A 17,094-nucleotide genomic window follows, 5' to 3' on the forward strand; every position below is an offset into this window, starting at 1 on the left:
GAGTCCCGCATCGGGCTCTCTGCTCAGCGGGGAGCCTGCTTCCCTTCCTCTCTCTCTGCCTGCCTCTCTGCCTACTTGTGATCTCTCTCTGTCAAATAAATAAATGAAATCTTAAAAAAAAAATTAAAAGAAAAAAAGAATGTAAAACATCGAATTTTAAGATTGATAACTTTAAAATGATGCCTTACGTGTATTGGCTAAGTTAAATATACTCTAATTTGTTGTGATTTACTTTTTAAAATGTGGTTACTGATAAATTTGGAGGACACATTGTATTTTCTGTGATGCTAGAAATTAAAATTGGACTCACTGTATTCTTTTGTTAATTTTTATGTACTGTTTTAGGTATTAGAACTGATATGTACTCGTGAGTCAGGAGCAGTCTTTGAAGCTGGTGGTTTGAATTGTGTGCTTACCTTCATTCGTGACAGTGGACACTTGGTTCATAAAGATACCTTGCACTCTGCCATGGCCGTGGTATCAAGACTCTGTGGCAAAATGGAACCTCAAGATTCTTCTCTAGAAATTTGTGTGGAATCTCTGTCTAGTTTATTAAAACATGAAGATCATCAGGTAAATAAATCGCCATTATATAGTTTGTATTCAAGAAGTGATTTTATAGTGTTCCTCATTTATAACTTTGATACGCTGTTATTTGAACTTTTCACTTGATGAATTAGAGGTAATTCCATTTTCTTTTTTTCTCATTTCATATTTCTTTTTTTTAAAGATTTATTTGTTTATTTGACAGACAGAAATCACAAGGAGGCAGAGAGGCAGGCAGAGAGAGAGGAGGAAGCAGGCTCCCCACTGAGCAGAGAGCCCGATACGGGGCTCAATCCCAGGACCCTGGGATCATGACCCGAGCCGAAGGCAGAGGCTTTAACCCACTGAGCCACCCAGGCGCCCCTCATTTCATATTTCTATATGGTATCTTTTTTGTTTTGGCACTGACACATTTTAAATTATGAAAGTGCTACATTTATTTTTAAAATTTAAACATTTTAGAAATACATAATTTTTAAAGCTGCATTATATTTAGTGGTTTGTTGATTCAACACAATTTTGTTGACTTAAAAAGGTAATTTTCATTAATGTAAAATAACACAGTATTTAAGGTCTTTTATGTGTAATTTTTTTTTCAAATTAGCATACTTTGGAAAATAAAACTTGACTTTTAAATTCCTTTTTACCATCCTGTTAATTATTTTTGGTTGATATTTGTAGATTTTTTGGGCAGAATTGTTCATAATAATAGTTAACATTTACTGCACTTTTACCGTCCATCTAGTTTCTTTACATTTATCATCTTATTTAAGCTTGGACTGTGAATTATAGGTACTATTATCCCAACTTTATAGCTGAGGGAACTGAGGCCTTGAGCAGTTAAGTAATATCCTTAGGTCATAGACTTAGCAGAAATGTGGAGCCAGGATTAAAATCTAGACGGGTGATATATCTTTGCTACAGCTGCCTTTCTTACAATCTCAGGAATGAAATTAGCAGTACCAGACCCTAGTCCTTTTTGGGTGAATTTTATCCACGGGCATATTCTTGATATCATTAGGTTTCAGATGGAGCTCTGCGGTGTTTTGCATCACTAGCTGACCGATTTACCCGTCGTGGTGTTGATCCAGCTCCGTTAGCCAAGCATGGCTTAACTGAGGAGCTGTTATCACGCATGGCTGCTGCTGGTGGTACTGTGTCAGGGCCATCCTCTGCTTGTAAACCAGGTCGCAGCACTGCAGGAGCACCTTCCACAGCTGCGGATTCCAAATTGAGTAACCAGGTGTCAACAATTGTAAGTCTGCTCTCAACACTTTGCAGAGGCTCTCCAGTAGTCACACACGTAAGAGTGTTTTTAGAATCTTTGATTTTTAATCTTTCAGTAAGTCTTTTTGTGTAATGCAAATCTATTAAACTTCAACGTTTCTCCATTCCCTTTCTAGGATCTCCTGAGGTCGGAACTTCCTGATTCAATTGAAAGTGCTTTGCAGGGTGATGAAAGATGTGTGCTTGATACCATGCGTTTGGTCGACCTTCTCTTGGTGCTATTATTTGAAGGACGAAAAGCTTTGCCAAAGTCTAGTGCTGGATCTACAGGCAGAATCCCAGGACTTCGGAGATTGGATAGCTCTGGGGAGCGCTCACATCGGCAGCTTATAGACTGTATTCGGAGTAAAGATACTGATGCACTTATAGATGCAATTGACACAGGAGGTCGGAAAATATTTTTTAAAATATAAAAAGAAAACAGTGAGATAGGAATTATATAGGCAATTTCTAGTTTGTAGATTTTAGACAGTATTTTTAGCGGCTGTGCCAGATAATAGAATGGCCAGCCTCTTTTATATCCTCTCCCCTCCCCATACCTATAATTATCAGCCTGTTGCATGATAAAACCTGAGTAAATGAAATGAATAAAGGAAACTAGTACCCTGTTGAATTGTATAGTTTTTTTTTCCTTCTTCTTCTTTTATGTTTATATTTAAGGCTTAAAGCCTTGTGAATCCTCAGTGGTTTAAAAATTTTAGAATATCTTTTCTTAGCAGAATTTGTTGATGGATGATTTACTACCGTAGAGTTGACCTAAATGTTTAAAATTGACTCTGTATTTAGTGATTGTTAATAACAATCTTTAAATGGTTTCCACTGTAGAAAAGTTCAGTATTATTTTGTTGGATTTTTTAAAATTTATTTTTCTCCTTCAAACTTCCAGCCTTTGAAGTAAATTTTATGGATGATGTGGGTCAGACTCTGTTAAACTGGGCCTCTGCTTTTGGAACTCAGGAAATGGTAAGCTGGTAAATAAAAGCTAGTGTTTTAAATCAAAGATAGAACTATTAATAAGGCAACTTTATGATTCTTCATAATTTTACAGGTAGAATTTCTTTGTGAAAGAGGTGCTGATGTTAATAGGGGTCAGAGGTCATCATCATTACATTATGCTGCGTGTTTTGGAAGACCTCAAGTAGCAAAGGTAAAATCCAGGTTTTTAAGTTATTAATTTAATATTTAACATTTACATGGTTCCAGAATTAGAATGATATAAAAGCTTTTATTCTGTAAGTCATGCTTCCATGCCACCTCCATTCACTCCATTCCCCGTTGCTCACTATAGGTAAGCGTGTCTAGTTTATCTTTTTTTAGTGTTTCTTAACATAGATATAAGCAAAAAGAAATATATATCCTTATTCCCTCCTTTTCTAATACAAAGTGTAACGTTACATATACTGATTTATACTTTAGTTTTTCATTTAATAGTGTATATTGAAGATCTCTTCCTATTGGTATTTGGGTAACTTTTTTACATCTGTATACTTGCCCTGTGTGGATATACTGCAGATTTATTCACCTGTTGCTAAACACTTTAATTTTTTCAATTTCTTACTCTTGGCACCAAATAATTTTGTACATATTTGTGTTTTTATTTATCATTAAAGCAAATAATTTATTTGCTGAAGAATCATAGTATCTTTGACTCTCAGATTAGGAAAGGACATTGGAGAATTCTTTTTATAGTTAGAAATTGAGAAGGTCTAGAGAAGTCAAATTATAAGGGTTGAACCAAAGGTGTGGATGATCTAGGTTTGTAGAATCTTCATAATGTGAAGTAATTTGGCAGTGTTATGGTAGTCTGCCACTAAGTCAGGTACACTTGGATTCAAGCTTTGGCTTATTATAAGCAAGATGGTTTTGTGGCCTTAGGCAAACTTCTTCAATTTGACTTGCAGTTTTTTCGATTAAATGTATATACTGTGTGTCGCATGATTATTGTTATAATTAGGAAAAAAATACGTAAAAACACATAGTAAAGTAGTCAGCATATCTTAGATGCTACATGGTAGCTTCTGTTATTGTCATCTTTACAGTATATGAAAATTTGGGTTAACAACTTAGTTTTCTAACTTGGGAAGGGTGTTCTCAAGGTCAAATTCTGTCCATTTCAGTTGCTTAGGTTTTAAAGAGAATGATGCTTCTCAGGATGATAAAAGTTTTATTGACCCATTTTCTTTTGACCTATACTGTTTTACAGTTGTGAGTGGTTAGGTGAGAAAGAAGAAGCCAAATGAATTGTATTTCATCCTAACCCAACTTGATTATATGTCAGCCTACAGTGAGCAATAGGTGCTATTACTAATAATGATAGGTATGACTCACTGAGCACGGAAACTCTGTGCTAGCCAGTATCTTACGTATTTAACATGTCTTATCATTTAATCTTCATAGATTCTTCTGTTTTAATTGATTCGAAGATACACCTCCACTTTCCCCCATCCCCCTCCATACACATTTTAACATCTCTTAAATAGTAAAATGTTGTATAATTGCTGTTGATTAGATAGAAATTGCAGCATAGTTCTCATTACCTGTTCATGCAACAGGAATAAAAAATCTTGTCCAATAGAGAAGCACTCAGAGATGCTGCATCTCTAATGCTCTTTATGGCGCAGATGATAGCGTTGTTTGTAGAAATACAAATATTATTGATTTTGAATAAAAATTAATTAATTATGAAGAATTGTGCTTAGTATGTGAAGTTACAGAATACCTTATGGTTCATTTATAGTTTCTTATCTATTTTTATCCGTGTAATGTGTGAGAAAAAAAATCTAAGTCTAAAAAATTTTTTTCAGTAAGGTTAAAAAAAATTTGAAGCACTGAGAAAGCATATTACAGAATTTAACTGGCTTTTTTTTTCTTTCTTTGTGGTAATTAATGATATATCTAATAATCTGTGGTATTTGATAAAATGCTGAAGTATTATGATTCCGCAGTTGGCTTTTTTAGCCTGTACTGTGTACTTTCCAGATGTGCGTATGTATTCATTTATATATCAGCTATATCTGTTACATCATAACAAAGTAAGAAAAACTGCAGCTCTGAGGCTGATGAGAAAAACATGAGATGTGTTCTCTGTTCAAAAGACCTTAGCAGTCTGTTGGGGAGAGAGTCCATTGTCTGTTGAAAATTGATGAACAATGGACTTAGTATTTTAGATATAAATTTTGTAGTACATTCTAGGAGAATTGATTGAACATGGTAATTGGCAGTATATAGTAAATGAGGAAGATGATTACCATGTCACAAATGTACACTATTACCTCTCCGTTAAGGAACTTTGGAGGAGGAGTTTGAAGGAAAAGATTATAGGTTCACATATGAATGTACTTATTTTGAATTATTAATAAATAACCAAGTGAAATTAACCTGTAACTTTTTCAAGATCTAGAGAGACCATTTTTGAGGTGATATGTGCAAAATAGTACTTTTAATTGGTGCCTGCTCAATGAATTTTGAGTCCGAAATCTGTGGGTACAGTTTGAGGATTACAGAGTTAGATTTTGAAATGAATTGTTAATTCTTATATTCAAATGAAGTGTTTTTCTTTTCTAGACTCTGTTACGGCATGGTGCAAACCCAGATCTGAGAGATGAAGATGGGAAAACTCCTTTAGATAAAGCGCGGGAAAGGGGCCATAGTGAAGTAGTAGCTATTCTTCAGTCTCCAGGTAAGTGGCACAGTCTTTCCTTTATGCCATCTGCTGTTATTTTCAGCTTCACTTTTACAGATAAAGCTTCTTATGTATGTATTAACGTTATATAAACTGTTGCTATTAAGTCAAATAATTATATGCACATACTTTAACATGTTTTAAACCTTTAATAGTACTGCTCAGTGTTCTTTGAGACTGGGTGCATAATTTCAGAATGACAAAACCATAACTTTTTCTTCTTCTTTTTTTTTTTTTTAAGATTTTACTTATCTGTTTGTCAGAGAGAGCGCACACACAAGCAGGGGGAGCAGCAGGCAGAGGGAGAAGCAGGCTCCCCGCTGAGCCAGGAGCCCAGCATGGGGCTTGATCCCAGGACCCCAGGATCATGACCTGAGCTGAAAGCAGACACTTAACCGACTGAGACACCTAGGCATTCCAAAAACAAAAAGTTTAAGGGGCATGGGAATGTCATAAAGAATAGTTAGGTGTTATATAGATGAAGCAATTTGACCAAATTTTTAAGTTTTCACAGAGTAGATGAATCTGAAAACTTTGTGAAATAATTCCTAAAATCAAGTGGAATATCCAAAATTATTTCCCTAAGTTGTGATTCAGCTCATTAGTGGATCTGACATTCTTTAGTATTCTTGTGCTTGCTTCAGGCAGCACATGTACTGAAATGAATTGGAACAGTATTATTTTTACTTGATGATAAAGTAATAAAGCCTTTGATAGATATAGTATCTTAATTTAAGTTTAATTATTATTAATTAGGGATACTTTTTTTTTCTCTTAAGTATTTGTTTGAGAGAGAGGGAGAACACATGGGAGGGGCAAGGGAGAGGGAGAGAGTGAGAGAGAATATCAAGCAAACTCCCTGCTGAGTGTGGGGCCTGCTGCAGGGCTCTATCACATGACCCTGAGATCACAACCCAAGCCAAAATCAAGAGTTAAATGCCCAACTGACTGAGCCACCCCAGTGCTCCAGGGATAATTATGGTTTGAAATTCTGTACATCCTAATGTTTTTTTCATTGAAAGAAAAATTTTCCAAAAATTTATTTTACTGAACGATGTTTGTCTGCAGGTGATTGGATGTGTCCAGTTAATAAAGGAGATGATAAGAAAAAGAAAGACACAAACAAAGATGAAGAAGAATGTAATGAACCAAAAGGAGATCCAGAAATGGCACCTATATACTTGAAAAGGTTATTGCCAGTGTTCGCACAGACATTTCAGCAAACTATGCTGCCTTCAATAAGGTAGTTATTTGTAGTATCTGTGTTTATTGAAAAGGTGTGGTAAGAATAAAATTTAGATTGGAAATTTGATTGGAGAGTTAAATCTTTTCTTCTGATTATCTGACTTAAGGAGTTTTGAAAATCAAAAAGTTTAGATTCCTAACAGTTTTTGTAGCTCACTGAGTATCAACTTTAGAGAAATTTTGGTAAGTACAGCAAACATTTATTGAGCTTTATGGAGACCTTTTTGGTAGAGGCAACGTGAGATGGTCATTGGAGATTTACCCAAAGAAATGGGACTTGGTTTTTGCTTACAGTACCATTTGTTGCAGGTACTGAAGAAGATGTGAGTAATAAGAGTAGTAAGTGATAAGACTAGACATACCATCAGAGTTCTCTGGGAATATAGATAATTTAACAGTTAACTGGGGTGCAGAGTTTGAGAAATTTTATGCAGAAGTGAGATTTAAAGTGGGGTTTAAAGGATACTTGGGGATTTTGTAGGCAGACAGATTGGAAGGATCTTGGGTCTTTTGGGTGGTTTGTTGCTTCATATTGTTTAGGTCTCAGTTCAGATGTTCCATCCACTAATGTTTTTGTTCATCTAATTTAAATTACCCCTGGGATACCTTTCACATAAATTATGATGTTTTAATGTCTTTACAGAGCTTTCAGTGTCTGAAATCTTGCTCTTCTTTGACTTTTGTTTGTTTTATTGTCTGTCTCCCCTCCAAAGTGAACTCCTTGAGAGCTGGCCTGTGTACAGCTATATTTTTGCAAAGATAAAGAGGTATAGAACAGGGCTTGATATTCAGTAGGTCCTTAGTAGATATTTAGAGCATGATTGAGTAAGTGTGTTTTGTTAGCAGTTGTAAGTATTTTAATATTAATGGAGTATGTTTGGATTAATGGGATATATTTGGATAGCTCAGAGAACAATGTTAAAAGGTAGAGAGGAGGCGTTTGAAGGCCTCTGTGGCCAGTGCTAATGAGCCATACTCCATAGTTGAAGAAGGGTCATTACATACCTGTGAGGATATTTGTCACAGTTGATTTTGTGATTTATGAAGATTCCATTGGCAGCTCAGTGGAGAAAAGTACCAGAGAAGACCACGAATAAAAACTACATAGGTTCATTGCAAGATGAACTTCAAAAACAGTTGCTGGGGGACTGGATTTGTGGGAATAAATTCAAAAGGTTGAGAGATGGGTTGTATAGGGATTAGTGACCAGTTGTGAGAGGTGAAGGAAAGGAATAGGTGAAGAATGAGTACTGAATTTTTGAGTGATTGAGAATTTGATTTTGGATAATTTAAGTTAAGGAGATCTTTAGAACAAGTAGATTTATAAGAGTCAAGTGCCTAGAAGTTGACATTAAAGTGCAGGCAGACTGTTTTAAGTAGGACAAAGTGTCAGTACAATAATTCACTGTGACCATTAAAGTGCTTGGTTTTTATTCTTCTCTAAATATGTACAGAGGTGTAGGTATGAGGGGCCCCCTCCTTTTTTTAAACAAAACTTAGAATTCTCTTGAGAAGTCAGCAAGTTCAATTTTGAACAAGATAATTTGGCCTGAATGTTTTAGAGGACTAGCTGTCATGCCAATAAAAGAATCCTGATATATTTGAAGTAGAACTGCTTCATGATAAGGTCATCAGAAAATTATAAAAGTATGCCACCATATAACAGATTCCTTATTAGATGGTTCTTTCTTTCTTTCTATCTTTTTTTTTTAAATTTATTTATTTGAGAGAGTGTATGCATAAGCAAGCAGGGGGAGGGGCAGAGGGAGAGAGAGAGGGGTGCGGGGGTGGGAAGAGATTCTCAGGCAGGCTCCCTCCTGAGTACAGAGACTGACTCAGGGCTCCAGCCCTTGACCCCGGGCTCATGACCTGAGCTGAAACCAAGATTTAGACACTTAGATGTCTGAGCCACCTGGGTTCCCCTCGATTGTTCTGTTCTTTTCTTTTCTTTTCTTTTCTTTCCGATGGTTATTTTCTATCACTCTTGTAAATGTTTCAGGATTGGGGATTGGAATTTTGGAATTACAGGTAATTTTTTTCTCTTTTGTTAATTTGTGTTTCCTAAAGTTTCTACAATAACCATATGGTACTTGTAAAATAAATGAATAGATAGATAAATGTATGTATCTTTGTATGTTTCAGGATTGTCTAAATATAATTTTAGTTTTAGTACATTCGATGCTGAATTCTCCAGGTAATAGTTATACACATCTAATTGCGGCAAGTAAGACAGCATAAGCCTTAGTTAAGAGCTCAGACTCTAGAGTAATTGCAGAGTGGCTACTTCCTAAATATGTGGCCATGAAAAAGGTACTTAACTTCTTTTATCTTAATTGGTTTCTCCTAAAGTGAAGATAATTACATTGAATTCTCTTTAGGTTTGAGAATAAAATTAGGTATGTATTGAGGTATGTATTGAGTTTATTAGGTATGTATTGAGTGTTGGCATAGTTACGCCTAATATTTTAGAGGTATCGGCTCAGGTCATGACTGGGATCCTGGAGTTGACCCCCACATCAGATTCCCTACTCTTTCGCCTACCATATTCTATAACATATTTGAATTTATAATCAAATGCTTTTTCACTTGAAGAACATATAGTGTTATGAATTTCAGCTAAAGAGAGTTGGGATATACATAAGTAGAGACCACATGCTGTAGAAATTCATGTGTCACCTGCCTTTCTTGGACTTTAGTAGGAATTTTGCTTCTCCATCCTTGTGGAAGTTACTGCAAAGTTAACAATATCTATAGCTCAGTGCCTAGGATATTGTTATATGGTCAGAAAATACGTGTTAAATGAACTGCTATCTTTTATGTGATAGACCAATTTCTTTTGAGTCTATTATAATTTAAATGTATGTAAGATACTTGTTTATTTTATTTTAAAAGAATAGGTTCCTTGTTATAAAACTGAGGTTAGTTTGTATGACTTTATTGAGTATCTATGTTCTAAGCAAAGCAGTGGATGAGTATAGAAAGAAAAAGAGCCATGCCAAATTGTTCACGGTGGAAGTATTTAGGGACGTGGGATTACTAGGATCTCTTACTTTCCATTTATATGAGAACATAGTTACATATATTTCTTTTTGTATACATTTATTCAGTTTACTTTTTAACAGCCTGTGTAAAACTTACCATTGGATATTTTTGTTTTCTTTAATGTATAATTGCATTTTGTTTTATTTTAGATTCTTTTCCTGGCTTCCTAAAATTCTTTTATTTATTTATTTTTTTAAGGAAGGCAAGTCTTGCTCTGATTCGAAAAATGATTCATTTTTGCTCTGAAGCACTCTTAAAAGAAGTTTGTGATTCTGATGTTGGTCACAATTTGCCTACAGTACTAGTGGAAATCACTGCAACTGTCCTTGATCAAGAGGTCAGATTTTTATCTTTTTTGAAACTCTGGTAGCTTTAATTCCCTTTAGACAATGATTAGTAAAATAATTTAATTTTTGTCCTAATTTCAGTAAATCATTTTGTTTATGAAATTACTGCATTTGTCTACTTCAGGCAGTTAAATTTATTTTTATCGTTTTTCCTTAATTGCCTTTTTGTTTTCCCCCAGGATGATGATGATGGCCACTTGCTGGCTTTGCAAATCATAAGAGATTTGGTAGATAAAGGTGGTGATATTTTTTTGGATCAGCTAGCCAGACTTGGTGTAATTAGCAAAGTGTCAACTTTGGCAGGACCTTCCTCTGATGATGAGAATGAAGAGGAATCAAAACCAGAAAAAGTGAGTGATGTTGTTTGCAGTGTTATCAGGAGTAGAGTTTTTTAGAGGAAATCTAGTTATAATTTACGATGACTTGATAAAATAGTGGCAGTATGAGGTAGTACTAGAATTTATAAAATTTGGTTATTTTTATATTAAGATTTTATTTTTTTATTTTGGAGAAAGAATGTGATCAGGGGAAGGGGCAGAGGAAGAAGAGAGAAAAATTTGAAGCTGACTCTGTGCTGAGTGTGGAGCCTGATACAGGGCTCGATCCTACAATCCCGAGATCATGATCCAAACCAAAACCAAGAGTTGGACGCTGAACCAGCTAATCCATGCAGGCACCCCCAAAATTTGGTTATTTTTAGAAAGTTTACTGATAAAATATAAAACTTACAGAAAAATTGCAAATAGAGTATCAGAGTGTTCTTTTTAAATTCACTAATTATTGACATTTTGCTCCATTTACTTTATTTACACAGACACTGTGTGTGTGTACATTTAAGAAATATTATTTGAAGGGCATCTGGCTGGCTCATTTGGTAGTTCATACAACTTTTGAGCTTGGAGTTGTGAATTTGAGCCCCATATTGGTTATAGAGATTACTTAAAAGTAGAATATAATTTAAGAAGTACCTGGGTGGCTTTGTCATTTAAGTATCTGACTCTTGATCTTAGTTTAGATCTTGATCCTCACGGTTGTGAGTTCAGGCTCTATGTTGGGCTCCACACTGGTCCTAGAGCCTACTTAAAGAAAAAAAAAATTATTATTATTTTAATAATTGTATTTATTTGCCAGAGAGAGAGAGCACAGGCAGGGGGACCGGCAGGCAGAGGTATTAGGCTCCCTGCTAAGCAGGGAGCCCACCTGATGTGGGACCTGATCCCAGGATCTTGGGACCATAACCCAAGCTGAAGGTAGATACCCAACTGACTGAGCCATCCAGGTGCTCCCAAAATATTATTTGAATATTATTTGAGAAGATGGGTACATAGTGCCCCTTTTAACAACCTAAAACTTCACCAAAAAACCAGGACATTCTCTTGTATAATACTGGTTCGTTATCAAAGTCAGGAAATTTATATTTATTTATTTACCAATAACTAACTAAATAAATAGATTTTATTTATTTGACAGAGAGAGACAGCAAGAACAGGAGCGCAAGCAGGAGACACAGAGACAGCATAAGTGGGGAGGATAATTAGATAGTTTTGTGTAGACCAAATCCGTTGGTCTTCTATATCAGTACACCTGGAAATGTTGTAACTTAGGTCGTTATTTATATGACTTTTTTTTGTTTTTAAGATTTCCTTTATTTATTAGAGTAAGAGAGAGGATGAGCCGGCGGAGGGGTGGTGGGGGCCAGGGGAGAGAAGCAGGCTCAATCCCAGGACTCTGGGATCAGGAACTGAGCAGAAGGCAGATGCTTAACTGATTGAGCCACCCAGGTGTCCCTATTTATGTAACTTTCTTGACATTTTTAGGACTTGTAAGATTTAGCTATAGGTAATTAGTTGAATCAAAATACATACTAAACTGCAGCCAACTGAATATGTTAAGTTCAGAATAGTTTAGTTCTACATTTGATACATGGACATATTTTTAAAAACCTGTGAGTATTTGATACAGATATTGTTTTCCTTGTTTCACTGAATAATTTTACACATTTAGGAAGATGAACCACAGGAGGATGCTAAAGAATTGCAGCAAGGTAAACCATATCATTGGAGAGACTGGTCAATCATTAGGGGAAGGGACTGTTTATATATATGGAGTGATGCAGCAGCCTTGGAATTATCTAATGGCAGTAATGGATGGTTCAGATTTATCTTGGATGGAAAACTAGCCACCATGTATTCAAGTGGTAGTCCTGAAGGTGGATCGGATAGTTCAGGTAATGTTTTATTTCTTCTAAAATGTTTTATTAGTTTCTGTAATTTTGATGGTTTGTTTTTATGCTGATAATTTTGCTAGCATTGTCATAGAAATAGCACATTTTTGATGATCATAGGCCAATTTATTTAATATCAACATAGAAAAACTGTTCTACCATGAAAGCATTTAAGAAATGCCTTTTTATTGTGTGTACTTTTACTCTCTCTAATGTTAGGTAAAACTACCTCTTACCATGTAATGATGAATTGTATGTGTGTGAAGCCACGTCAAGTATATCTTTTCCAAAAGCCTTATATTTTAAAAAATTATGCCTGTAGGAGTGCTTTATGCCTTAAACCAGTGGGAATATACCAAAGAATAAAACTCTGCTAATTAAGTTTTTTATATAAAACAGATATTCCAATAGGTAGTTTAAAAAAAAAAAGGAATATTTGAAAAGACTGAGATTTTAAAATAATCATTTTGTCTTTATAGAAAGCAGAAGTGAATTCTTAGAGAAGTTACAAAGAGCTCGAGGCCAAGTAAAGCCATCTACTTCAAGTCAACCTATACTCTCAGCACCAGGACCCACTAAACTCACTGTAGGAAATTGGTCACTAACTTGTTTGAAAGAAGGAGAAATTGCTATTCATAACTCAGATGGCCAGCAAGCAACAATACTGAAAGAAGATTTACCTGGTTTTGTATTTGAATCTAATAGAGGAACCAAACATTCATTTACTGCAGAAACTTCTCTGGGTAAGTTGTATAGAATATATAAGTTTAACACATAAAAATAAATGAGTATCTTAAATTGCAGTGAAATAAATTCTGTGAAATGTCCTTTTTTTTTTAAAGGTTCAGAATTTGTGACTGGTTGGACTGGTAAAAGAGGCAGAAAATTGAAATCTAAATTAGAAAAAACAAAGCAAAAGGTATATTTGTGAGATTTTCTTTTTCTTTTTTTTTTGTCGTTTATACTGACTTGGTAAGGTTTCATTGGTATATTGCAAGCATTTAAAAAATTGGGCCATATAACACAAGTTACCCTAATCTAACATATTTTGTTTTTCTTTTTCTGTGCTCAGTATTTTACGTTCCACAGTACATACACATTTCCTTATAATTTTATACACATGCTAAACACAAATATTAAAACAAAATTTGTAAGACAATAAACTTTAAATTTTTGGCTTGTTAATGTCACAAAAACTTTGAACTCATGCTTTAATTATTATTACAGTGGGGTTGAAAACATCATTTTATTTTACAATACTGATTTAATACTTCATGATAAAGCAATTTGAATGTCTGGTTCTAGATTCATATATTTTGATGCTTAGTTTAAACGTCATCTTAGGTGAAATAATTGTTTCAAAAAGATAAAGGAGCAAGTGTTTACTGACTCCCATCTTCAAAATAACAATAATAATTTTTAAATTTTATCCATTAAGTATGCTTCCCCCCCTACCCAACCCCCCCCAAATAAGGCTACATAACACTTGGATTGGCCCAGTAGAGCGAGCATGCAACTCTTGATTTTGGAGATTTAAGTCCAAGCCCCACATTGGATATGGAGATTACTTAAAAATATAAGCCAGTATATTTCCATCTTTATTATATCAATTCTTGCTTTTTATTTTTCATTTTTAAAAGAGATAGTAATCTCATAATTAGATTCAGTATTTTCTGATGGCAGAAATTTTATTTTACCTACAATGATATAGAATAGTTTTTTCATACAGTATATGAAGAATGCCTTTAGGTGTTTTGAATTGGGGTCTTACTGTGTTTCTTATGGCTTTGGCCATAGAAATAGTAGTAATAGGTTTTATTTGGAGCAGTTATACATAAATGTTTATGTCTCCATTTCTGCTTGTTAATGTGTTGGGCCATCCTAAAGATATTTCCAGATGCTAGACCTTGGAAAGAAACACTTTCATTTCTTTAGATACATATATATTATCTCTATAGCTATATATATGACTTTGTGATTGCTTCTTTGTTTTTAAAAAGAGTGTGAGGTCAGAAGTTTTTTCTAATTCAGGATATCTTAAGGGCATTTGAGGAGGAAATATCTCAATTGAAGATAGCCATTAGATGCTAAAAGGAATTTGAACTAAATATAGTCCATTTTTGTTATTCCTAATAGTTGTGTTATGTAAAGCTTCTGTGAATACTGAACTACTGCTCTTAGGGGAAACACAGGGTTAGGTTCTTTTGAGGCTCTGGTCACATTTTTGTAATTGATCCATACCTAACCTTATTTTATGTGTCTTTCTGTTTAAAGATACCATCTTTAATGTATATTACTGACTTCTTAACACTGAACTTGGAGCCATTAACACCCTCATGCCTGAATGAAGTTTACCTAACACACATTTTCTCCTTAAGACATGTGTCATGCCTTCTTGTGCTTAGAAACACTGGGCAGCACTTCAGTACTCTGTATGGTGGCCATTTTAAATAGTGAAAGCACCAGTAAAACCACAGAAATGTTAAAAACATGGCACAAAATAGTGTGGAAAGAGGACACTTGTTTGTAAAGATCTAATACAAGTATGACACTTGGTTAAAGGTAGAGTTCGCCTTGTTTGACCTCACCTGAGAACATGCGCATGAGGCACCTCTCGAGTTTTTGTTGCACTGTGCATGTCCACAAGTGACTGTGAGAGCACTCTTTAAGTATTGATTTGGAGATTATAGATTTTAGTGAGTAGTTGAACTCATGAATATAGAATTCTCAAATAATGAGGATCAACTGTAATTTTTTATAAACTTACCACTGAGCTATCTCAGGAATTTTTTGTGATTCCTGATAGGTTGTATTAACCAACCAAATTCAGAGTCAGTGGGAACTGAAATTTCACAATACAGAAGAAAAGTAAGAAGTAGAATAAATTAAGGAGAACTAGTCTCAGTCCTTTACTTTCATTCTTAAAGAATATATGATTATTGACTTCGTTTCTTAAAGTGGATAGTAACTTATTGATCATGTGGCTATTCTTTGGGTATGGAAATAGTACATATCAAAATATACTGATTTTAGGTAGAAGTAATTTTAACTATTCATTTTAACCTTCATTTTTCTTATTAATACTGTTTTACAAAGGGGTAGTGTCTTAAGTGTTGTCTAATATTCAGAGCTTACTTTCCTCCTAATTCTGAAAGGCATACCAAAATAGAATGAAAAAGTACTATTAATTCATTTCAGGAGTCAATTTTTTTCTATTACGTTAGAATTATGCTAGGTTAGTTTTTTAAATGAAATTACATAAGTCCAAAATTTACATTATTTAAGCAGATATTTTTAAAGACTGTATGTACTTAATTTTTTCAGACCCAAACCTGGGACACAATTTATTTTTAATTTTAATTTTAGTTTTTTTTTCAAGTTCCAAAAAGGCTTTATTACATACAGAGTGGGAGGGGTTCAGTCCTTCTTGGCTACCTCTTTGCTCATGGCTGCCAGGACATTGCTCAGCTCCTTTCTCTTCCTCTTGGCATGGATGTGTGTCCCTACTCTTTTCTTGATGACCTTGAGGGCACAGTTGTCCTTGGAGACTTTGAACAGCTCCATAGCATACTGCTGGTATGGGACGAAGCTGCGTACCTCTCAGATCCTGTCTTGCATGAACTTGGTGTGCTTGGTGAGGTGCCCATGGTGGCAGCTGTGCATGCTCATGTTCTTCGTCACCTTGTGGTCCTTTTGAGGCCCATGGTGGTAGAGTAGTGCAGAGCCATGGCTGCTTTTCCTCCATGGCTCCAGTGGCGGAAAGGCTCAAATAACATTAATTTAAGTGAAAGGTTGCTAGTACCCAAACCAACTGTGGTCATTATTCCTTATGATTAAATATATAAATCTATAGAGTGTCATTTATACTTGGAATAATATAAATAGAAAAAAGTAAAACCTAAAGCACAGGGGCGCCTGGGTGGCTCAGTCAGTTAAGTGTCTGTTTTCAGCGTAGGTCATAATCTTGGGGTCCTGGAATCGAGCCCCGCTTCAGGCTCCCTGCCCAACGGGGAGTCTGCTCCTCCATTTGCCTCTGCCCCTCCCCCCACTCATGTGCTCTTTCTCTCCCCGCCATAAGTAAATAAAATCTTTAAAAAAAACCCCAAAACCTAAAGTACACCCCTAAAGCAAAACCTAAAGTAAAGAGAAAAGAATAAAACCTAAAGTACACCCCTAAAGTCTAAAACCTAAAGTTGAACCCTGTTAAAAGGTTCAGCTTCAGGGGAGTTCCTTTCTGTATACAAGATGGAAGGCTGCCTAATTCATGGAACATTGAATAAAGCCAAGTAGGTCTTTAAGTAAGTTTTAAGGAAAAGTTAAAAAGATTCAACTTTGGTTGATTGAGCTATAGGTGGCTTAATTTTTTTTTTTTTTTGCTTATTTATATTTTCTAATTGGTTCACCATAATTAGGTTACTTTTATTTAAAAAAAGCGAAGTTAATTTTTTACAAGTTGTTAACGTTTATTTAAATGAAATAAGCTCCTCTTTGGCATATGAATACAAAGTTTAAACAACCAAAAATTAAGGTTATGAGTTATTTTATTTGATATTGCTTAAATCTACTAGAGTACTTTTTCACCTGTTAGAACCTTTGACATGTATGAGCAGAAATAGTAGCATTTCTTGGATGTTGGTAATGAAACAAAAAATTTAAAAGTTTCACATTTATATGTAGGTAGAAGAGATTTGTTCAAACTGTTAACTGTGAGAATTCATATT

At 34.8% G+C, this 17,094-nt stretch overlaps 1 protein-coding gene across 7 annotated transcripts in view; it reads left to right on the forward strand.

Moving 5' to 3' along the window:
• HECTD1 (HECT domain E3 ubiquitin protein ligase 1) overlaps window positions 1-17,094 on the forward strand; it is an 89,465-nt gene that overhangs the window by 31,396 nt on the left and 40,975 nt on the right. For all 7 annotated transcript variants that reach the window (XM_032848900.1, XM_032848896.1, XM_032848897.1 and 4 more), the window contains exons 4-15: window positions 346-573; window positions 1,568-1,849; window positions 1,950-2,220; window positions 2,720-2,796; window positions 2,882-2,980; window positions 5,398-5,512; window positions 6,584-6,758; window positions 10,001-10,139; window positions 10,329-10,499; window positions 12,154-12,376; window positions 12,853-13,116; window positions 13,216-13,292. In XM_032848900.1, the coding sequence (XP_032704791.1) occupies window positions 346-573; window positions 1,568-1,849; window positions 1,950-2,220; window positions 2,720-2,796; window positions 2,882-2,980; window positions 5,398-5,512; window positions 6,584-6,758; window positions 10,001-10,139; window positions 10,329-10,499; window positions 12,154-12,376; window positions 12,853-13,116; window positions 13,216-13,292 (2,121 nt within the window). The remainder of the gene's footprint in view (window positions 1-345; window positions 574-1,567; window positions 1,850-1,949; window positions 2,221-2,719; window positions 2,797-2,881; window positions 2,981-5,397; window positions 5,513-6,583; window positions 6,759-10,000; window positions 10,140-10,328; window positions 10,500-12,153; window positions 12,377-12,852; window positions 13,117-13,215; window positions 13,293-17,094) is intronic.

This window comes from Lontra canadensis, unplaced genomic scaffold (genome assembly GCF_010015895.1).
Source record: "Lontra canadensis isolate GAN:19392208 unplaced genomic scaffold, GSC_riverotter_1.0 scaffold214, whole genome shotgun sequence".
Taxonomy (NCBI): Eukaryota; Metazoa; Chordata; class Mammalia; order Carnivora; family Mustelidae; genus Lontra; species Lontra canadensis.